General features: G+C 49.8%; 1 protein-coding gene across 5 annotated transcripts; it reads left to right on the forward strand.

Annotated features, from left to right (window-relative positions):
- Window positions 1-5,959: 5,959 nt before the first annotated feature.
- CLU (clusterin) lies at window positions 5,960-22,762 on the forward strand. 5 transcript variants are annotated; one of them, XM_023756091.1, is made up of 10 exons: window positions 6,429-6,556; window positions 6,678-6,790; window positions 10,018-10,143; window positions 12,112-12,260; window positions 14,692-14,862; window positions 16,580-16,991; window positions 18,050-18,154; window positions 20,939-21,168; window positions 22,104-22,279; window positions 22,511-22,762. In XM_023756091.1, exons 3-10 carry the CDS (start codon window positions 10,050-10,052, stop codon window positions 22,518-22,520), a joined length of 1,347 nt encoding a protein of 448 aa, XP_023611859.1. In that variant the 5' UTR covers window positions 6,429-6,556; window positions 6,678-6,790; window positions 10,018-10,049; the 3' UTR covers window positions 22,521-22,762. The 5 variants fall into 5 exon arrangements, with proteins under 5 accessions (XP_023611854.1, XP_014312567.1, XP_023611863.1 ...); XM_023756086.1 differs by lacking the exons at window positions 6,429-6,556; window positions 6,678-6,790 and adding an exon at window positions 5,960-6,108; XM_014457081.1 differs by lacking the exon at window positions 6,678-6,790 and having other exon boundaries at window positions 6,412-6,556.
- The last annotated feature ends 736 nt before the right edge of the window (window positions 22,763-23,498 follow it).

Raw genomic sequence — 23,498 nt, forward strand, 5'->3', positions numbered from 1 at the left:
GGAGAAGCACCCAAAAATGTGAGTTCTTCCAAAACTATATGTGCAATTACTGCAACTATAATTATAATACCTTTTCTTTACAACTGAAAAAAATTAATTTACATTTTATATGGAAAAATTAATGTCTACAAATAGCCAAGAAAACTTGTAAAGGATGAGTGAGGGTGATTACCTTCTCAAAATTAAATATTGTTTTAAAGTGATGTAATGAAAACAATGTGTTACACATGAATAAGGATATAAATCAGAGGAATGAACTAGAAAGTCCCAAAACAGAGCCAAGTTTATTTGGGAAACTTCATAGATGACAAACTGGCATTTCAGCTCAGCATGAATAGGGTAGTTTATTTGATAAATCATGTTGACATAATTGGCTATATATCTGGGAGAAATGAAGTTAGATCCTTCCTTCACTTCCCTCCTTCACAAACTAACACATGCGTACACACACACTGAATCACTCACCACACACACACACACACACACACACACACACCATTTGGACTAAGTATCTAAATATAAAAATAAACACAGAAAGCTAGAGGAAAATTAGGAGAAGAACTGTTCATATTTTAATGAGAGGAAGACATTCTTAAGCAAGACAGGAGACCTAGAAACTATAAAGGAAAAGCTAAGCAAATTTCACTACATAAAACATTTTAAAGCCTCCATGGTCAAAGGGTAAAAGACACATGCTAGCCTGGGAAAAACATTTGTACATATAGGGTTACTTTATTCATTTGAAGTGCTCCTACAAATTGATAGAAAAGAAAGGAGGAATAACTCAAGAAAACAAGAAGACAAGATGAATAGGCAAATCACAAAAGAAGTGCTTTGGAAGGGAGCAAAATCATGCTAAGAGACGGAGACTGACTTTGCCAATAGTTGAACACAACTTCACTGCGGGAATTCTAATAACGTCACGAGCCAAAAGCATACAGGAGAATGTCTCTAAATAAGCCAAATGAAGAAATAACACATTCCAAAGCAATGATAGGTTAATCACACTCTTGTTCCAGGCAAGGGGAGATGAAGGAATAAAGCCTGGATTTAGATGAGGTGAACCTTTAGTGCAGTTGGTACTGGGGAGAGATGGCTGAGTCAACCGAGAGCTGACAGTCAGCGGCCTGCATGAAAGTAAAAGTCCCCTGATGCTAGAGCGCCTGCTCTGGAATGAGGGCTCCAGTGCTGACAGGCAAGCTGGTCTCTTTCCTGGGCCCTCTGCGAGTTTCCCCCACGGCTGGTAAAAGTCGCCTTATCCAGGCAGCAGTTAATGCCCCAAAGCTCTTTGGAGAGCTATTTAGGTCAGCAACGCATAGCCTTGCCCACACTGGATGCTCTCGGGAGGCCTCACAAACTCTTGATATTTAAAGTCTGAGGCCCCTTTGCCATAGCTGCTTCTCCACGTGTTCTTATCAAAAAGCCCCCAGCAGTGGCTGCCACCAGCGGAGTGCTTATCCATGACAATATCCTGACAGCCTCCTCAGTAAACTACTTAAGTCACAAACAAACAGATCAAAACAACTTCACCCACGTCACAAATAAGTGAATTGGAAATCATATCAAGTCAATACACGACAAGAGGAAACTTTATTTAAAAATTAATAGCTGAAAACAATAGTTAGGTGAAGAGATGAAGAAGGCAGCAAAAATGCTGTATTACCCATTAGATTGGCAAAAGTTCAAAAGGACAGCAATCTCAGTGTGAGACTCTACTTTATACCAATTTACTTGAAAGGCACCAACATATTAGGATACATACAGGGGGCTGTTTATTGTGGCCCAGCTTACAGTGGCAGGAAAAGCTGAAATAAAGGAATGGCCGAATAAACACCAAAATACCAAAAAGTATGGGTTAGATCTATGTATTGACTTGAAGGGATGCCCATAATATTTTAAGTGGAAAAGAACACACTGCAAAGCAATATGTATAATATGATTTCATGGTTATTTTAAAAAAGAAACAGGCAAAATCTCTTATAGGTTATATAGGTAATATACTATACATATACGTGTTATATTCACACACACTCTAAATAATAATGTATGTATAAATAGATGCCCATTACTTGGAAGCCTGATATTTAGAGAGGATTTCAAGAAGAATGAGTGGAAAAAAGAGAGAAAGAAGATTGATTCCTCATTAAATATTAACTTTTCTCCCTAAATCTTGGCGTGAAACTGCAGCCAGTTGTTTCCGTGTCTGTGTACTCTCGGCTCACCACAGCCTGCCGCAGGGTCAGCGTGAAACAGTTCAGGAAGCAGAGTGTGTGATAACAACACACAATTCAGCAGACGGTGCTTTGGGGGCCCGGGAAGCTTCGTACCAAATCACAGGCAGTGCCTGGCCACCCTCTCACCCCGCCAGCCCAAGCTGGTGTTTCCTGTTTGCTCCTAACGCTGCACAAGGGGGACCAGGACAGAATGGAAACGCTAGGGGCAGGCACGGAGCGAGGTATCTGTGGGCCTCGCTGCATCAGAAGAGGGCAGAGGACCTGTAAAAAGAAACACATTTAGCTTGAGATGGAACATTTGTTTTCCGACGTCTGAAGGGCTGTGCTAAAGGGGCCTTAGACTTTAACATATAGCGCCTTAGAAATAAGATAGAGAGAAGAGGTTATGAGGAGGCAGATTTCAGCCCAGTGTAAGCAAAAACCTGCTAAGATTCCTTGACCTCTAACTTTCTCTTCTGTAAAATGAGAGGGATACCACATACTTTAAAAAGGGACATAGAGATGCTCTGAGGAACAGATGGGCAAACTGTAAGCCAGCAATGTGTCAACTAGAAAGCACATTACATGTACGTGGAGAGTTCAAAAACTCTGGGTGCTCGATCTGGCTGCACCCCCGATTAATCCAATCACAGCCTCTGGGGGTGGAGCTCAGGAAGTGGTCATTTTTAAACTCTTCTCGGGTCATCCCATTGGATAGTTCCATGGAGAACCACTGACCTCAAAGAATTACTAGTTGTATCCCAGGTGGTTGTGGGAAAAGTAGATTTGACCCCAGGTAGATCTGGGGTCCAATTTATAAAAATGCCCATTAATCAGTGAATTGGAGCAAATGGTTAGAGCTGACCAGCTCTGCAGTGAAATACAGACCATGTAGCCATTCCAGAGCATGAGTGACCTTGAAGATGGTTTAAGGCAGTGGTTCTCAACCTTGGCTGCACATTAGAATCACCTGGGAATCTTCTCAGATGAGGCCCAGAAATCAGGATTTTAAAAAGATTCCCGGGTGATTCTAATGTGCAGCCAAGGTTGAGAACCACTGGTTTAAGGAATATTTGTCTCCTTACGGTCTCACCTCTTTCCCCAAAAGAGATCCAAGATGGAAAGATAAGGGCAACACAACTGATGAAGCGAATGTTTGTGGGCTTTGGGATTCCTCCGCATCAGCTGTGGGCTGATGTTACTGTAGATGACTTTATTATCCATGACCTTGTTCATAACCTGTAATTGACCGAACACACTCATTAAATAATTAAAGCCTAGAGAGTGATTCTTAATTACAGGCCACAGAGTACCGCTCTTGCCCATTTCCCGCTTGTTCCAGTTCTATCAGGGACGGTTAGGTTGTCATGCCGGTGGCACTGAGCTGGGCAAGGATGGGGACACATAACAAGGATATAGAGGAGGGGAGAGGCGGTGGGCCACGCATAAAGAGACAGACAAACGTAAGGCTCTTTACTTTCCTCCTCCCCCCTTCCCAGTGCTGGCTCCCCAAGAAAAGAAATCAAGGCTAAAATCCCAAACATGACTGCCTACGTCCACATGGGAGAAGAATGATTTCAAAGCAGCATTGCCAAAAAGATGATGAATTGTGATGAATCAGCCGAGTGACTCAGCAGCTAACGAAGAGCTAATCTAGAGTGTTTGGGCGAGGGACGGGTGGTCCTGCTCCGGGCTGTGGCCAGTCCTCGCTGGTATGGGCAGGCCCAGGGTTGAGCCCCTGGCTGCAAGAGGGGCAAGGTCCAGAAGGTCAAAGGGCAAGCAATGACAGGGCAGGGAGGTGAGGAACTGTGTGAGGGCTGAACCAGTGGGCCTCTGTGGTTTACTTAGAACAGTCGTAATCCAGGGGTGCATTTATGCGTTTCAAAATTCACACTTTTCCCCTTAAAATTAAATCTTCTGAGCCCTGTTTGCCTTGCAGCCGGAGTAATCAAGTCATCATTCCCAGGGGACCACAGTGTTGGCTGTGAACGATGTTATTTTCTCCTAGTCCCTTCTCCCCCTCCTCCCTTCCCCTCCTTCAGCTGACTAAGGCAGATCTTCTTGCCTGTCCTCCAAAGTTCCACTTTTAAAAATATAATTATCACAGAGTTATGCCTCCTGTGCCAGATGCTGGGGGAGGTACAGAACAGACAAGTTACAAGAAGCGTGCTCAGAAACAATTCTTCTGACCTCAGGCATTGACACAGTGAGGAGGAGGCAGTGTCCAGAGAAAATGTAGCTGTTACTGATCATTAGACTTTTTTTTTCTTTTAAAGGAAAATAAACCCTCCAGGAAGAAATACTGCTCCAAATTTTCACTGGATTTTTCTCTTCTTCTGGGCTGATGATCTTCTCACACTTGGCATTGTCTCAGGTGAGGGGGGAGGGAGGACCTTAGAGATGATACAAAACAGACTCAGGACCACCCATCCCTGGTCCAGAAGGAACAGAACAGCTGAGGGCAAAGTGACTGGTCCAAGGTCACCCGGCCCCTCAGTGCAGAGCTGAGACTATGGTCAGGATTCCATGTTCAGGTTCCTGCCTTCTTCCCAGGGCCAGAAGCTTTCTCCAGGTTCCCTCCTGAAGAGGGGTGGGGTCCTAGTGGCCCCTAGACTTTGGGCAACCAGGGCCTGGGTCTCAAGCTGTACCTCCAGAATTATAAACAGGAAAACCAGCCCCTGATTATACAACTCTCCTCTGAACCCTTTCATCTCACAGGGTTTTCAAAGCCGGCCACTCACACGAGGCTGCCCACACCTGCCCAGTCCTCCCATCGTCCCCCCACGAGTGAGAGATCCATCCTCCAGCCCCTTGACCTCTCTCCTGGCACTCACACATCCCGGTGGTCCGGAGGGGGTGGCTCTGCTTCTTCCCCAAGAAGTAGCCATATCTGAGGGGCTTCTGGGTGGGTCCCCTCTTTGTCAGGGGTCCCTCTGTCCCCCATCACATCCCCGGACAGAGAGTCCAGATAAAAGCTTCCTCCTGGAAGAAGGAACCTGGGACGTAGGGAGACAAGTGAGCCCCTTGGGAAACAGGACTGGTGATTTCCGAGGCTCGGTGCAAGATGAAAATGTGGGGGCCCTTGTTCAGGGCTGTTAAGAACTTGAAGGCTGCAGTGAGTGCACCAAACCAAGTGTGGGCTGCAGGGTCCCACTCCCGTGCAGCCCACCCTGCTCGGCTGGGTCCCGAGTGGATGGGGACAATATTTGCTTAAAGGCCAGCGATCCAGGAGCCAGGAAGGCCCGGTTCCCCCAAATAAATGCTATGTTTATCCTTCTATACATATTTCTGCCTCCTCTTGGCCAGCCCGTCCCTGGGATGGTTCGGGAAGTCAGTTCATGCTTTCTTCTCTAGCATAACACCCCTCCCCACCCTCCCACCCCACCCCTCACCCATTATTTTTCTTCTTTTCTACCTAAACGAAACAAGAGGAGTGGCCTGTGTTCAATAGGAAAGATTAACATTCAGTAGGGCTGCAGAACTGCGGTGTTTAATTTGGACTGGGAACAGCCAGGAGCGCAGTGGATACCAGGAACCCTGAGGAGAGGGGCGCTGTCCTCCAGCCCCGAGTCCCGGGGGAGCCGTGCCCGGCGCACCCCAGGGCCTGTCTCCCCTAGAGACTGCGCGGTCTTTCCCGCGCCGCTGCGCCTCCCCGCGCCCCAGGCCGGGTGCTGCACCGGATCTCCTCACCCCCGCACCCGTGCACCCCGCACCCCCTCCCGCGCCAGCTTCCAGAAAGCTCCCGTGCATTCCCCGGCATTCTTTGGGCGTGAGTCACGCAGGTTTGCAGCCAGCCCCGAAGGGGGTGTATACGAGGCAGAACCCTATAAATACGGCGCCGCACGGTGCTTACCACGCCGCGTCGCCAGGAGGAGCGCACGGGCACCACTGACCGGTGAGAGGTCCCCACCTCCCCTACCCCTGCGCAGAGCCTCTCCCGGGCGGAGGACCGATGGGCGGGCGGGGTGGCAGGCAGGCGAGGAGAGGACGGTCGCTAGTAGTCCTAGGGGTGTCAGAACCGATCTATGGATGCAGCGGAGGGAGTCTGAGAAGATAGGCAGCCGGAGCCCTATCACCAGGCAGCGGGGCAGAGGGCCAACTTGCTGGGGGCTGTGCACAGGCTGGGATTCGGCCCATTAGCTGCAACCACAGTGGTGTGGGTAAGTAGGACAGGTGTAAGGAGCCTCTTTTTGCAAAGCCGGGGGAAACCGAGACCTGGAGAACCGACGTCTATTGCCAGAGGCCCAGGCTGATGAGCGGCAGCGTCTGCCTGCACCTGGGGCCTTTCTGCAGCATCTTCCTTGGAAAGGTACCATCTCCAGGGGTGTTGCCAGCTGGCGTGCGTGAGTCACCTTGTTTGCTTCAGAATTTTCTAGTTCTCCGGGTAGTGTGCTTATGGGGTTTTGATTTAATTCTATGTTACAACCACACAAATCCTACTCTTTCTGCTTCCTAATGCGCCAGGGAACATCAGAGGAGAGTCACTCAACCCCATCAGACGTCAGACGTCTGACTCAACCGGCTCATCTTATAGCTGATACTGTGAGGCCTAGAGAGGTGCAGGCCCTTCTCCAAAGGTAAACAGCAGGGAGGTGGCAGAATAGAGATTAGAACCAGAGCCACTTGACCTTCCAGAATTTCTGGACCTAATTTTTAAAAAGAGAAGCAGATTGTTATTAATATTTTTTTTAAAGAGAAAGATTAGGAATTTAAAGGTGCAGCTACAATAAAAGGATGCCCGTGACAGTGTTCATTGTAATAGTGGGGAATTACAATTTAAATGGCTAGTCTTGTGGGTTAGCAACACAGAGCATATCAGAAAATGGACTCTATTTTTATGCAGCCACAAGCAGATTCCTACTTTTAAAGAATAGTTGACCTAGTGGATGTAAAGAATCTGATTATATGCAAATGCATGGGAAATACCACAGAGGTAATATTTGTCTCTGGATGGTGTGAATTACAGGTGAATTATTTTCTTTTTCGGTTTAGTTTTCTGCCCTCGTGGAGGAAGTAGAGTAGGAGCTTGGGCCTTGGGCTTTAAACCCTGTGGTGTATAAGCTTTGCTTAGGTCCCCAAGTCCTCCCCAGGCTCCCTCTGGGTGGCTAAGCACCCCCTGGGGGAAAGGCTGCCAGGTAAGGGTGGGGAAAAGAGCGCTTTGGGGTGACTTGTCTAATCAGAGCAGTTGCCAGACAGGAGCCCGGGCCAGGAGATGAGAGGGGAGGTGCAAAAAGAGGGCAGGTGCAGCCCTGACCGGCTAGCTCTGTTGGTTAGAGCCATGGTCAACAAACTGCGACTCGTGAGCCAGGTGCGGCTCTTTGGCCCCTTGAGTGTGGCTCTTCCTAAGCCTTAGGAGTACCCTAATTTAGTTAATAACAATGTACCTACCTATATAGTTTAAGTTTAAAAGATTTGGCTCTCAAAAGAAATTTCAATCGTTGTACTGTTGATGTTTGGCTCTGTTGACTAATGAGTTTGCCGACCACTGGTAGAGCATTATCCCCATACACCACAGTTCCAGGTTCGATTCCTGGTCAGGGCACGTACAAGAATCAACCGATGAATGTATAAATAAGTGAAGAGACAAATTGATGTTTCTCTCTCTCAAATCAATAAGTAAATTTTTTTTTTAAAAAGACAGAGAGGGCCGGTGGCCATGCAGCCACTGTTCTAGTGCTGTCCTGGGACTAGCGTTATCAATATCACCTGTATGCTTGTTAGAAAAGCAGATTCAGAATCAGTGTTATAACAAGATCCGCCCCCTGCTCTCCGGTGATTCATAGGTGCTCGAAAGTAGCAGGTCATTTCACTAAGGCAAAGCCACACAGTCAGGGAGGGACCACAGGTGGCCTCTGTGTGCCCACTTCTGTTCCTCTGCGCCTCTCCAAACTGCCACCTGCCCCCACTCCCCTGAGGGCCCTGCCAGTGCTCACACCTGGTCCTACATCAAATAGTGATGTAGTCGGAACTCACTATGGTCCTACAAGACCTTGTGTTTACAGAACACATTCACATCTCTGAGGTCTATGTCAGGTCCATTTCACAGATGAAGAAACTGAGGCTCAGAGACTTAAGTGACTTGGTGTCAAGGAAAGAACACTGGACTAGGGGTTCAGGAGAGCTGGGTTCTCACCCTGGGGTTGCCACGAGCTTGTTGGGGGCCTTGGGGAGCCCCATTCTTTCTCTGGAGCAGAGGGATCGAGCAGAAGACGGATCTCTTTCCTGGCTCTGAGGTGGATGACTCCCCATGAAGCCCAGGCTCCGGTTGGGAGACCCTGTACTGGCTGCTGGGTTTCTGGACTCCTCATCCAGTGCTCTTGCCTTTCGTCACCCTCCCTCCCCTTTCTTCAGGGCCCAAGGCCCTGTCTTCTGGACTTCTCGGAAGTCATTGCTACCAGGGGCCTCGCCTGGAATGATATATTTTGCTGGCTTTCTCGCTCTGGCGTGACAAAGGCTCTGTCCCTGCTTCAGGCGTTTCAGGCCTCAGTGAGCAACTAGGGCAGAGCTTGTTAGGCCCGGACCTGCCTGCGGGCCTGACATCGCGCCCTGGCCCAGCCGCCCACCTGTCTTCGGGAAAGGCGAGGACCCACTCTTCCCTCCGTGATGCTCATGCGCTTTGTGCAGCTGGTTGGGGAACCACCATCGGCTGCCCTACTAATTACTTTCCTGGAGAGGCTGGCCTTAGGAATGTTCCGCCACGCATCCCAGACGGGCCTGCTGAGTTGAGAGCAGCTTTTGGATGTGCACAACTTCAGGAAGGGGGCACCCCACTCCCCATTCTGTTGTGGGAAATGGGTGCGTTCAGATAAGCAGTTGGTGGGGGGTAGGTTACAGCGGGGAGGGGTGTCTGCTTATGCAACAACTTCAGCTTCTGGAAAAGGGTCTATTATGTAAGACTGGCTGTCCCCAGGCTCAGGGCAGCTCGCCCAGAGTGGTGGCAGGAACACCTTGGCAGGGCACCCTGCTGTGGATTAGAGGGTCGAGGCCATGTGAAAGGGACCTGGCAGAGCGGAGGCCATGTCCTCGCAGAGGGACTGCTCCTGGGGCGGCATCAGGGCCCCAGCACCCCTTCGTCCCAGGGTTAAGCCTTTGACGTTGCCCTTCCCTATCTACTTCCTGAAGACAGTTTTCTTTCCTTCCTGGCTCCACTCTTTGTTTATACCCACACTGGGGATGACAAATGGGTTTATTCTCCTGCGCCAACCCAAAGGGTTGGCCATCGGTGCCTCAGACACTTGAAACCAGTGTTAGGTGGTGCTGAGGCGCAGTGGGGAGACGTGCTGTGATTGGTTGGTGATGCCTGCTGGGGGCGGTGGGGCTCTGGGAGGCAGTCCCCCCTCGATGGAGGGACAGGAGAGGGCCCGCTGAGTGACCCAAAAGTGGTGTTTTCAGGGTTTGTTTAATATGAGCAGGTGCCCTCAGAGAGACCCCTTTCTGGGTGCAGGAAGTGCGTGCGTCTTGCTCAGGCATATTTAGCTACTATGCAGGAGGTAGGGAGGAAGGCCTGGACCTGAGCCCAGGGCGCTGACTCCAGAACTCTGGTTTCTTTCGTATTGGGCTGCTGTCTTGCGGTTCCTCCCTGCACCCCCTGCCTCCACTTTCTTTTGAAAATGTCCATTGTCAAGTCTGATATTTTCTCCCCACTTCCCCGGGGGTAGAAATGAAGCGATGCCAGTTGAGAGGGGGTAGCTAATGGCCAGGCCTCTGCGGGGCTCCTGGGAAGCCGCTGCAGGCGGCAGGCCGGGCCAGAAACCAGCAGGCTGTCTAGCCGTTACCATGACAGTCTCCTGTTCTCCACAAACAGAGGCGTGCTGGGAGTCCAGAATCGGAGGCAAGATGAAGGCTCTGCTGCTCTTGGTGGGGCTGCTGATGACCTGGGAGAATGGGCAGGTGCTGGGCGCCCCGGCCGTCTCGCAGAGAGAGCTCCAGGGTGAGTAGACCAGAGGCCTCCCCTCCCCCCCTCCCCCTTGCACACTCCTTCCCTATCAGGGCCCCAAGGGTTAAAGGCCACTTTATCCTGTGTATGAAGTCAGGTTTGCTGGGCCCTGCCCCTCTCTGAGCCTCTTCCCCCGGCCACCTGGCCCAGGCTCTTTGTGGTCAGGTTGGCTTCCAGCATTTTCAGGTGTATCGCCGGCCTCTTCTGGCTGCTGGGTCTCATTCGCCGGTTCCCTTTCCAGTCTGTACAGCCCGGTACCCACACCTCCTCCATGACGGTCCATAAAGCCTGGACCATTTGAGTCTTTGGGGAGCTCCCATTTTTGAGTTTCGTAGCATTTAGTACATGTATCTCCACCTTCCCACCCAGGAACCCATGCTCTGTATTCTCTGCTCGTAGGGAAGGAGAATTATGGCTTAAAGGGAAGCTGTCATCCTTCAGAGCCCAGCTGGTGGTCCCCTCTTCTCCTAAAACCCATCCTCCCTCCAGCCCACTCTCATCCTCCTAGCCGAGCGGCCCTCTGGGTAGTAGTTACAAACCCCAGCCTTGAGATCAGACCCTGGTATGAGTCTGGCCCTGCCGCTCCCCTGCTGTGTCAGCCTGGGCAGGTATCGTGACCTCACTGTGCAGTGCGGACGAGGAGAGGGCCGGGGGGTTAAGGGACACGCACATGAGGTGTCTGGCTCAGCACTTGCCCCATGGAGACGATGTCACCATGCACTTGTCACATGGTGTTATGTCTTGGTCACAGTCTCCGCGAGGAACAGTGCTATTAATTCATCTTTGGGTCTCCATCACTATGCATTGGAGAAAAGAAGTTCAGATGTTTGGTGAAACTGAATTCCAGAAAGACTTGTATCCAAGAGAATAACATTTCCCATTTCAATGTGTAAGCGCTTACTCTTCCAGGATTTCTTTTTTTCCCTTGGAAATTTTCTTCTGCGGCTGGGCAGGCTCGGTGTGCAGCCCGAAGGGAGTTCATGCCTCTGTCCCTCCTCTGGGGTGTGCCTGCCCCAAGTATGGGGCACGGCTACAGTGTTTTGGACAGGTTCAAGCCTTGGACTGAGGAGAGGGCACAGTCCTCTCGTTGCCACGTGCAAGTCCCAGCTGGAGGGCAGGGCCTTCCCAGCACAGTTAGCCAACAGCTATAGTGAGCTTGAACCTATAGTCCAGCGGTTCTCAACCTGTGGGTCGCGACCCCTTTGGTGGTCGAACGACCCTTTCACAGGGGTCACCTAAGACCATCCTGCATATCAGATATTTACATTACGATTCATAACAGTAGCAACATTACAGTTATGAAGTAGCAACGAAAATAATTTTATGGTTGGGTCACAACATGAGGAACTGTATTTAAAGGGCCAGAAGGTTGAGAACCACTGCTATAGTCCGAACACGTGGCCCCACGTGCCTGTGTGATAGAGTTCAGGTGCGTGTAGTTGAGTAGGGTTGAAACCAACGAGAATGTTGTTAACATCTTGATCTCGCCCCTCCTTTGCCTTGTGGCATCTGCTATAAAAGACACCGGCTTGTGGGCGCTGGCGCTGTCTCCTCATCAGGGAAGCAGCGTCCCACCGAGACCCAGCTTTCACTCTCATGTCTGTTTTTTCCAAGCCTTTCACCACCCCCACTCAGGGTCACTGAACCAAGCTGAGCTGGCATGGCACATCAGGCGTCCTAGGGCTGAGTATGCCATGGCCCTGCCAGCTCCCCACACCCGAGGGTTTGTGTTTGTGAACAGTTGGTGCCCTGGATTCCGGGACTCTGGGTCCACAGTGAGCCCCGTGATGGGAACCTGAGTCAGGGAAAGCTGGGGCCCAAAGGCTGCCTGCCAGGGGGTTCCCAGCCTGGAAGCCCCTGCACCCACTGCCTTTCTGACCATTCCAGCTGGTTCCAGGCTTATATCCCCCAGCGCCATCTCTTCCTCTGGCCTCATTCTACTTCCCCGCCCTTCTCTTGCAGAAATGTCCACCGAGGGGAGTAAGTACGTTAATAAGGAAATTAAAAATGCCTTCAAGGAGGTGAAACACATCAAGTCTCTAATAGACAACACCAACGATGAGCGCAAATCACTGCTCATCAGCTTGGAAGAAGCCAAGAAGAAGAAAGAGGTGAGGAAGAGCCCGGCGACCGACCGAGGCCCTGCTTTGACGCCCCCTGCTGGAGGGGCCAGGGAGGGTCCTGGCTTCTCCTGGGGTGTCCTGCTGGGTTGCCACATTGGCCTTCTGTCTTTCCAGGGCTGTGTCACCTGACACTGGGACTGTGGTTAAGAAATAGGGAGGGTTTATTTGCTTTTGAAAGCTTAAAAGGGTGAGATCTTGGATCTGCTTTTATTACCAGCCTGGCTCAGGGCCTGATACCCAGATTCATTTCAATAGATTTTTCCAAGCCCTGACTATGGGCACGCTCCAAGGTAGGCTTTGGATAGGGTCTGTCATGGGGTAGGAGGGGGAAGGCGCCCTACTTTCAGAAAGCTTATCTAGAAGGGGCGATACCTTGGGATTAAGGCAGGCACACACTGTGTTGCCTCAGTGTCTTTCTAGAGTTCTGGACTACTTCATAAAAGAAACAGCTAAGTCCAATAGTGAACTTAGTAGCTCTAGGCTGCGCTTAATGATTCAACAAAACTAAAACACTATAATTCAATGAACAATTTATTTTAAAAAAATCAAGAGTCTTCTTAAGGGTATCCTAAAAACCTCCTCCCATTGCCATCCTACCCCTAATGAAGGAGACGCTAAGATGGGGCCACCTGCCACCTTCACGATCCATAGTGCATAGTAAAAGCATTTTAAAGGCTCTGGAAAGTTCTGCAGTAGAGAATCCTATGTAGGAAAAACCAGGGTGGGGGGCAAGAGGAGAATGGGGTACATCTGTGATAGTGTCAACAATTTTAAAAAAAGAAGAAAAACCTATGTAACTTCATTCAGCCCAGTGTTTTTCCAACCAAGTTGAACAGGAAGCCCAGTTTTATTTTTCTTGACAGCTTTTAGCACCATTTCATGGGCGCCACGTAAGGAAATGCTGGCCCGGTGCAGCTCTCACTTTCTTTGAGATTTTACGTCCGCCCTCGGCCTCGGTGTTCATTCGCACCATTCTATGAGAATCCTCACGTCGCTCATGTGGGAGGGACGAGTCTCATTCTCGAATTTTTGGGGTTAATGTTGGAGTTTGATATTTGACAATCCAGATTTTATAATAAAGCTCATCAAGTTTGGAAAAAGGATTCCATTTACTTCTTTTTTTAAAAATATATTTTATTGATTTTTTACAGAGAGGAAGGGAGAGGGATAGAGAGTTAGAAACATCAATGAGAGAGAAACATGGATCAGCTGCCTCCTGCACACCTCCTACTGGGGATGTGGCCGCAACCAAGGTACATGCCCTTGACTGGAATCGAACCTGGGACCTTTCAGTCCACAGGCCGACACTCTATCCACTGAACCAAACCGGTTAGGGCCCATTTACTTCTTAGTTGAAGACTATGTGAACCGGAAAGAAAGGAGGTGACCAGCAGAGCTGACGCTTGCGAATCGGCTCAGTGGAAGGGGCTTTCCCCAGCACAGAGCAGGGAACGCCTCCTGGTCAGGCCTTCAGAGTGCCTTCATGCTCTGCTTCTTTCTTCTTTGAAGAGTAGCACGCTCATTCATCAAGATTTTAATATAGAAAAGCAGAGGAGGAAAAGATTTTCTGTAATCCTTATACTTAAGGACAATGCACTGTTAACATTTGGTCTGTTTCTTACTATTTATTTCCCTCTATGCTTTTTTGACAAATCGGGAATTTCTAACATGAAAAATGCTTACTATACTACTAAAACTTAACATAAACATCCCTTGGAGTGCTGTACTTATCCTTCGTATGTCCCACAATTGGCTTAACTTGTCCCCTAGTTTTACATCTGAATTAATTCTAGGTTGTTGGTTGTTTTGTTTATTTGTTTTTTGCCATAAACACATATGGAAACAAAGATCTTTAGGCATAAGGATTTTTCCTTTATTGCAGGAATTCCTTGGCATAGATTCGTATAAAACTATGGGGTCAGATGACAGGGGCACATTAGAGAGTTCGGGGGATTGTGCTGACTTTGACTTTGAAAGCTGGCCTATTCCGGTTGCATGCCAGGGACCATGGTCCCAACAGAAACTAAGATCCAGGGAGCCTCCAGGAGCTTTGGATGATGACCTTTAGACACCAGAAGTTGAGCATAGAAAGTGAAGTATAAGTGAGAGGCAAATCCTGGGGTAGAGACTCTAAGTGTGTATCAGAGAAGGAGATGTCCACACGGGGTCTACTGGCCGGGGAGGACTAAGGAACAGTTGGGTTTTGAAGATGAAAGGATCTTTAAAGCTAGGTGGGCAAGGAATTCCAGGTAGGCAAAAGAGGGCACACGGGAGCCAGAGCTGGGGTGGAAATGAGCACACCGTGTGCCCAGACGTGGGAAGTCTGCCTGGGTGGAGGGCCCAGCATCGCTGTGCGTGCTGGGGGAGGGTGCAGCCTGTGAGTTCTGTGTGGCTAACCTGGCTTTGTGTCCCGCTGTAGGATGCCCTAACTGATACCAAGGATACTGAAATGAAGCTGAAGGCGTCCCAGGAAGTGTGCAATGACACCATGCTGTCCCTCTGGGAGGAGTGTAAGCCCTGTCTGAAGCAGACCTGCATGAAGTTCTACGCGCGCGTCTGCAGGAGCAGCTCAGGGCTGGTTGGCCGCCAGGTGAAACGGGGAAGCGCTGTGGAGTGCAGCCTAGGCTCTGAGTGCGGAATGAGGAGAACCTGGTGAAACATGCCTCTGTTATTCTACACCCAATTCCAACGTGTGCGAGTTCTCCCACACCAGCTGGGTGTCCTATAATTCAACTCAATTCTGACACTACCTACCTGGAGATAGCCTCAGATCCCACAGGTTAAGGACTCAGTCCCACAAGACTGTCCCACACCCCCTTCAGGTGCTAATCACATGTCCAGGTTGTCACCTGTGCTTCTGACTGTGGAGCTATAGATGGGAGGTTTCAACAACCCCCTCCTTAGTTGATTTGCTAGAGTGGCTCATGGAACTCAGAGAAACATTTTACTTCTTAGATTACAGGTTTATTATAAAAGGAACAGCCAAAATGGAAGAGATGCATAGAGGAGGGGAAAGGGGCAGGTAGCTCCCACGCTCTCTCCAGGTGCACCCCTCTCTCCACATCTCTGTGTTCAACAACACCACACACTCTGGGGACTTGTCCTTTGGGGTTTCATGGAGGCTTCATTAACATCAGCAACATTGGCCATTGGAGATTGAGTCAACCTCCAGCTCCTCTCCCCTCCCCAGAAATCAGAGTGTGGGACTTTAAGTTTCAAGCTTCTAATCAAGGTTCCCTTCCCCAGCCTTCATCCTTAAGAGTGTTTTCTAAAAGTCACCTCATTAAAATCATAAAAGATACCCTTATTGTTCTCATCATAGGAAATTCGAAGGGTTTTAGGAGCTCTTTGTTAGAAAGGGTCAAAGACCAAATATTTTTCTTTTTATAATTAAAATACCACAGCTTCATTTCACAGATGCAATTGATTAGTTCTGGCTGCATTTGCGCCCAGAGTGCCATTATCAATTGGTAAAGTCTGCGATAAGTGCAGAAATACAGTCATGAAAAGCACCTGTGCCAGGTATTTGCCACCTCTTAGAAGACTCTTATCCAGCAGTTATTAGCTGGATTACATAAATCACGTCATGGTATGGCACAGCCCCGTGTCCACTTAGATGGAAGGAATTAAGGATTTTTAGTACATTAATGTGGATTCCATCCTTCCCTGTGAGCCTCGTTAATCGGGACTCAAATTTTGCTACTCACTGAAGACATACCAATTGGTCTTTGGCTGGCAGCTATGCTCACCACTATACCACCAACGCCTTCCCAATTGGTCTTTGGCTGAGCAGGGGTGGGGATCATTAGTGGCCAAAGAAAACCACAGATAGTCTCAAGTGATGAGCCTTGTGACTCTAGAGCAGCGGTTCTCAACCTGTGGGTCGCGACCCCTTTGGGGGTCGAACGACCCTTTCACAGGGGTCGCCTAAGACCATCGGAAAACACATATTTTCGATGGTCTTAGGAACCGAGACAGCGCTCCTCTATCCGTCTTCAGGAGGGTCCGCCCACATGCAGATACGCCCACATATGAGTACCCGGCCTATTAAAGGGTCGCGGCATTAGGAAGGTTGAGAACCACTGCTCTAGGGCCTCATGGGTCTTCCTAAACTCTGCTCTGTTGGGATGGGTAGACTGGAAGGGCACTGGCCTGACAGTTCAGAAACCAGGGAGCCAGTCTCAGGGGGGCCTTCAGTCACATGCAGTGAGGAGAGCTGGGCCTGGCCCGTCTCAACAAGAGGGAGGTGCAGGAGGTTGGGACCCTCATGAGCTTCTCCTCACTGTTCCGCATTCTGCCTGCCGCAGCTGGAGGAGTTCCTGAACCAGAGCTCTCCCTTCTACTTCTGGATGAACGGTGACCGCATCGACTCCCTGCTGGAGAACGACCGGCAGCAGACCCACGTACTGGACACCATGGAGGACAGATTCGAAAAGATGTCCAGTATTATGGATGAGCTTTTCCACAACAGTTTCTTCAACCGGGAAGCCCTGGATCCCTACCACTTTCCACCCTTCGGCTCATCCCCAAGGAGGCCTCTCTTCTTCACTCCCAAGACCCGCTTTGCCCGAAACTTAATGCCTTTCCCCATGTTTGGAATCCCAAACTTCCAGGACATGTTCCGGCCCCTCTTTGACATGATGCACCAGGCTCAGCAGACCATGGATAGCCAACTCCAGGAACCTCTCTTCGAGTTTCCAATGTTGGAATTCCCGGAAGGTTAGAAAGATGTCTCCTTCCTCCTAAGAAGGGATGGGAACAACAACTTGTTGAAAAACCCATTAGATGCTAAGAACTTGGTATGTGTCGTCTTGATTCCCCCCCCCAGCACCCCTGTAAAGGTGATATTAACCCCATTTAAAGAGGAGAAAACAGCGACAGAGAGATGGAGGATTGTATCCAAAGTTTTGCAGCTGGTAAAATGGGACCCGGTCAAATCTAGCTCTGCAGGACTTGGAGTTTACCATGCCCCTGCCAGCAACTGTTGGGCATCGGATTGACTCCTGCCTATAGAGAACCAGACCCCTTTCTCTTGGGAACCCAGGTGGTTGTCTGTGGATGCCATGTATATATTGGCGACAAATTATTTAGTCTTAAGAAAGTTGTTCATGGCTATAACCTTAGGGTCTGGTAGAGAATGGGCACATAATTAATATTTTTTGAATGAATGAAGTCTAATATGGACATGAAAAGCCAATACTTTCAGAAATGACTTCCTTCATTGAACCAATAGATATTGGTTGGCCAACACCACCTCCTAAAGGCTATAGTTTGACTGGCACCAGGTTTGGCTTCAAATGATGTGGAAATAGAAGAGGGTATTGAATCGAACCAGTATCTACTGCATATCCATAATGGGGGGAGTTCTGTGTTATAAGGAGTCTGAAAGGAGGATCCCATTCTGGCCTTCAAGGGGCTTGCTGTCTCGCTAGGGGGAGAGAAATGAGTCAGTTAAACGCAGAGCAAGATGGGTTATGATGCCAAAGAGAAGTACAAATAGGGGAGTATCGAGGCAGGAGAGGGCTCATCGAGGGAGATGGTGGCAGGGGAGGCCATACCTAGCTGGGGGAACCCTGGGAACTACCTCCTTGTCCTTCTGCAGGGATCCCTGATCAGAGGCCTGTATCTGCAGGCCAACTCCAACCTGCTCTGCCTGCAGAACCAGCTCAAGGGCCAAGCAGTAGTGTCGAAGGGGTCAGGGACATTGGGGTGGCCCATCACTGTATTGCTCTGTATGGTCCTTCAGCATGACTCCCTCTTCCCCTGTGTATCTCCAGAAAGCAACGATAACCGCACCATATGCAAGGAGATACGTCACAACTCTACGGGGTGCCTGAAGATGAAGGACCAGTGTGCCAAGTGCCAGGAGATCTTGTCAGTGGGTAAGTCTGGGAGCCTTGCACCTGGTACCTCAGTGGGGCTGCCTTTATTGGTCAGATGATGGGAGTTCAAGTTCAGCTCTGCTGCTTTCTGGCTGTGGCACCAGGGGAGGTTGTTTGCCTTCTTCCACGTGGGCCCCTATCTGTAGACAAGGGTTAGGATGCAGAGTTGCCCCTGAAATCAGGAATTGGACAATATACTATTATATAAAGTGCCCACCAAGTCATCCAGCACATGGCCAACAGGAGGTCGTGGGAGGGGCTGTTATGCTTTTTTGAAAAGCCGCCATCTTTGATTTCCCCATCATTCTTTTCCCAAGGGCCAAGCATAGTAGACATCCTCTTTTTTTCCTGCAGACGGTGACATTTTAAATAGTATGTTTTCGGTTTAGCAGACACCTACCATGTGCCAGGTACTGTTCTAAACACTTTGCAAACAGTTGCTAATTTCCTCAAAATGAGCCTGAGTTGGGTACAATGAATGTCCCTATCTTACAGAGGTAGAAACTCAGTCAAAGAAAGGTTAAGTAACTCCCCCAAATTACAGGACACCCCATGTGGGGGACCTAGGTGTTTGGATGTGCTCTTAACCAGCACTTTGGGGTCTGTCTTCAGCACCCCTGGGTCAATGACGGTGGTCCCTCAGACACCCCTGGGCCAATGATAGTGGTCCCATTGCCTCTGGTGGGTTGATCTCTGAGGCAAAGGAAATCGTCCCCCTCGGCTTTGTCAGATCTGGACAGTGGCTAGTTTCTTCCTGCTTTGAGATAACAGCTCTAAAAGCATCTAGAAACTTTTGGGCCCGCAATAGTCTGTGCTCAGCAAGAGTTAATGGTTTCCCTTGTAAATAAAGGATCAATGTGGTGGCTTGCTCTTATTTAATATGTGTGTGTTTGCCAGGGCAGGCCTTCAGAGTCTGGTTAAATATTCTAGCCCCATTCCTGTCATTTTAGAAGCCACTGCAAAATAAATACAAGTGTCCTAGGAAACTGATGGATGAATACCCACGCCTCTTGGCCTGTTCCCATACGATATCATTGTTAGAATAGCATAAATGACATGGTACCTCACCACCAGAAAGTTAGTCATGTTAAGGCCAGAAGGAAAGACACACAGCTGCCTAGGCTCAGGTTGGCACCCCTGGCACTGACCTTCATGGTCACTGATGACAGCTCACCTACACAGCCACCGTCTTTTCTACACCGAGGAACACTGATGGCCTCTTATTTAAGGTTCTTGCAAATACATAAGCAGGCATTGCCCAGGAAATCCAAACTGGGATTTCTCAACTTCTTCACTATTAACATTTTAGTCCAGATCATTCTTTGTCGTTGGGGGCTGTCTTGTGCCCTGTAGGATGTTTAGCAGCATCCCTGGCCTCTAACCACTACATGCCAGTAGCTACCCCCCTCCTGTCAGTCCCCACCCTCTCTAGACTGAGTCTGATCTTTAAATTATTTCCTGGTAAAAGAGTTAAGGTTATTCATTATCTATCTTCTCCAACCTGGCTTCTTGTTCGTAATTCTGTTTCTTGCCCCGCCTAACATTTATTTTATTGCAATACCAATGATTACATTCAATACAATCATTTGATGAAAAGGATTACATATAATCATTTAATAGAAATGATCACCATTCTTTCGTGTGAAAAGACCTCCTTTCCCCTGACTCGTCTGGGTTTGATGTGCTCCCCTTGGAATACTTTTTTAAAATGTAGGGAGAGAAAAAAAGAGTAGTTTTTAGAGATATCGGGGAGTTGCCAACTCTTATCAACCTGGCACCCTGCAGTGTGCACTCAATCAGGCACCAAAAAGAATGAACTCTATCTTCCCTGCTCCACTGGTGAACTTGGTGACCAGCCACGTGGGTGGGTGGGAAGCCAGGACCCCAGCCACCAGCTGCTCTTCTGCTAAATGAAGTGTTGGGGCGGAATTTCTAACTCTGCAGCTACAGCCAAAAGACAAGCTTGGAGAATTTTCCAGACTACAGACTCCGAATAGGAAGAGGCTAAATTTAAGAGTTAAACTCAAGTATAGATAAATGTTACAACCTCATTAAAAGAGGATTTATTATTAAGTTATTAGGTTATTTGTGTAATAATTATAGCCTATGTATTATTTTCTAACTCTGAAAATGATTTATCTCAAAATATATGTTATTTACGTAAAATCAAAAAAAAAAAAAAAGAGTTAAAGCCCCGGGTTCAATTCTGGTCCCACAGATTGTTTATTCTATAACTTCAGGCAAGTGTGGGTCTCCATTTCATTTTTGGTAAAAAATAAAAATTCATTATTGGTAGCTCTTATAATACACCTGATTAGCACAGATAACGGACATCCAAAGCACTTATGTGGTATCTGGTACGTGGTGGGTGCCACACAAACGGTAGCTCCACGTGACTCCCCTCCCCCCACCCCCGTCTCCGGAAATGACTCATGGGGGGCATGGGGACAGCAGAGTGGCCCTAGATCTGAGCACCCGGAGCACTGACGTCCAGGCTTCGCCGAGTGTGGTCAGCTGCGCTCGCCCCCAGCCTCCAGCGATGTCACCAAGCGCACTGCGTAGTCCAGCTGACAGTTTTCCAGGACGAGGCTTTCTCAATGAAGGAAGCCACCTGCTGGGCTACATTCGGGGGCAACCTCTTCATGTTGTCACGGGCTGATGACAGACGGTTTGGGGACCGGCAACCGGCTCTGCTTCGTGAACTGATTTCCATCCCGTTTCTTCTCTGTTTGACTTTCCCTTCACGTGGCGGCCTGTTGTGTTTTCTGTCTCCTCTCGGGGCAGACTGCTCGGGCAGCAACCCCTCGCAGAACCTGCTGCGCGAGGAGCTGAACAGCTCCCTGGAGCTGGCGGAGAAGTTAGCCAGGCAGTACGATGAGCTGCTGCGGTCCTACCAGCAGAAGATGCTCAACACCTCCGCTCTGCTCAAGCAGCTCAACGAGCAGTTCAACTGGGTGTCCCAGCTGGCCAACCTCACCCAGAGGGAGGACCGGTACTCCCTCCACGTCACCACGGTGAGTCTCCCCGACACCTGGGACCCAAGGTGCGGCCCGGAGAGGATGATGTGGGCCTCCCTGGGGGTGAAACGGGATGAGGACTTATGCTTTCCACTGAGTGTTTGTCCTGCGGCCGGAAACATACGACCTTTATGTGCATCATTGCCTGGGAGCCTCATCGCCCAGAGGTGCAATGTCGTGACCCCGTTTTATGGATGAGGAGAGTGAGAGAGGTTTGAGAGCTGGGTCAAGGCCAGATGACTGACAGGTGCCTCGCCTGGTGACGGAGCCTGTCTGCTTGGCTGGGACCCTCTGCTCTTTCCATGAAGCCGCCCCTCCTGCTGTGTGGGCTGGGCGCTCGGGAATTGGGGCAGCCTCCTGTGTCCATGATGAAAAGCTCCCCTCCAGCCCTGGGAACCTTTCTATTTTCTTTTTTAAAATATATTTTTATTGATTTCAGAGAGGAAGGGAGAAGGAGAGAGAGAGAGAGAAATATCAACGATGGGAGAGAATCATTGATCGGCTGCCTCCTGCACCCCCCACACTGGGGATCGAGCCCGCAACCCGGGCATGTGCCCTTGACCGGAATTGAACCCGGGACCCTTCAGTCTGCAGGCCGATGCTCTATCCACTGAGCCAAACCAGCCAGGGCTCTATTTTCTTTCCCCGATTCCTTTTCTACCTCAGCCAGGCCGGTGGCTGCCCAAAGGAAACACGGTGGCTTGGAAATCATCTTCCACTCCGTGGGGCTCCCCCGGCTGGTCCTTTGCGGTGCCATTCACACCTGCCAAGTGCCTCTGAACAGCGGCATTGCTTTCCAGTGAGGTGCACACGTGTCCAGATTAGTCAGAAGCAAAGGCGTCACCGGTCCAGATTTAGGCCTGACTTTTGTTGCAAAACGAGTGGAGTTTGGCGGGCGTCTCAGCCCTTCTCCCACCCTCCCCTCCGCCCAGGTGGCTTCCCGCGGCTCCGACTCCAGCGTTCCCTCCGGCTTCACGAAGGTGATTCTGACGCTCTTTGATTCTGACCCCATCACCGTGACTGTCCCAGAAGAAGTCTCCATGCACGATCCTAAATTTATGGAGACCGTGGCCGAGAAAGCTCTGCAGGAATACCGCCAGAGTACCCGGTGAGTGTGCAGGTCTTAGCTACGGTCCTTCCGGGCCCCCCAGGTCCCTGGGAGCCAAAAACGGCCGAGTACCCAGTCTGGGAACGACGGCCAGAGTCCCGACAGGAGGCCAGGAATCCACCGGGACCCCTAGTTTTCCTCCGGAGGGTGCTCTTTCTTGTTTGGTAAGAATTTGAGTGTTGGTGAATCTGGAGCCCTCACTTTCTTCCCCGCCTCCATTTTTTTTTTCAGGGAGAAATGAAATGTGAAGGTTGCTTTTCCAGGTATGGGGGTGTCTGAATCCTGTTGCCCCTGAGAGGACCCCCAGGCCCCCAGAGGAGAACTCTGCATGTCACCAAGTGACCAGACCCCAGCCTCGGGCCCTCCTGACCCCGCCCAGCCTCTCCTCCCTCCAGACCCCGCATTCTAATGCCTGCTCTTGCTGATGGGGGAGGGACTTCCCCGCATGCCACTAACTCAATAAAGCTGCCTGTATGCTCTGGAGTGTCCTCTTCTTTTGCTGTTGTTTTTTTTCCTATCCTCCCACACACCTTCATTTTGTTATAGAAAATAAAAAAGAGGAAGAAGTAGAAAAGAAAAATCAGTGGCTAAAATAGTATGGGGTATCATAGAGCTGAGAATAAAAGGAGTGTGATGATGAAGTTGACCCAATGGAAGGAGATATATATATATATATATATATATCTCCAATAAAACCGTAATATGCAAATTAGCCATCACTCCACCACTCCATCACAAAGATGGCGGCAGCCACGGAGCTGGAGTGAGCAGGAGGCTTGGGTTGCCCCAGGCGATGGAGGAAGCCAAGCTTCCCACCTGCCCTGGCCGGCACTGGGCTCCGCTCAAGGCTACAAAGTTTCAACCATAGAAGATAAATAAATCCCAGAAAAGAAAAAAAAAGTCTGGGAGCTTGGGTCACCAGGGGGTGTGGCCAGCCTGAAAACGGCCCTCAGCCCCTCACCCAGGCTGGCCAGGCACCTCAGTAGGGACCCCCACCCTGAAGGGGGTGTGGGCCAGCCTGAAAAATAGCCCTCAGCCCCTTACCCAGGCTGGTCACACCCCATGGGGTGGGGGATCCCCCACTGGGGGGCTTGACCAGCCTGCAAAACAGGCCTTCAGCCCCTCACTTCAGGCTGGGCCAGGCACCCCAGTGGGGACCCCCCACCCTTGAAGGGGATGTGGCTGGGCCTGAAAATGCCCTCAGCCCCTCACCCAGGCT

This window comes from Myotis lucifugus, unplaced genomic scaffold, assembly GCF_000147115.1.
Source record: "Myotis lucifugus unplaced genomic scaffold, Myoluc2.0 scaffold_1, whole genome shotgun sequence".
NCBI classification, from domain to species: domain Eukaryota; kingdom Metazoa; phylum Chordata; class Mammalia; order Chiroptera; family Vespertilionidae; genus Myotis; species Myotis lucifugus.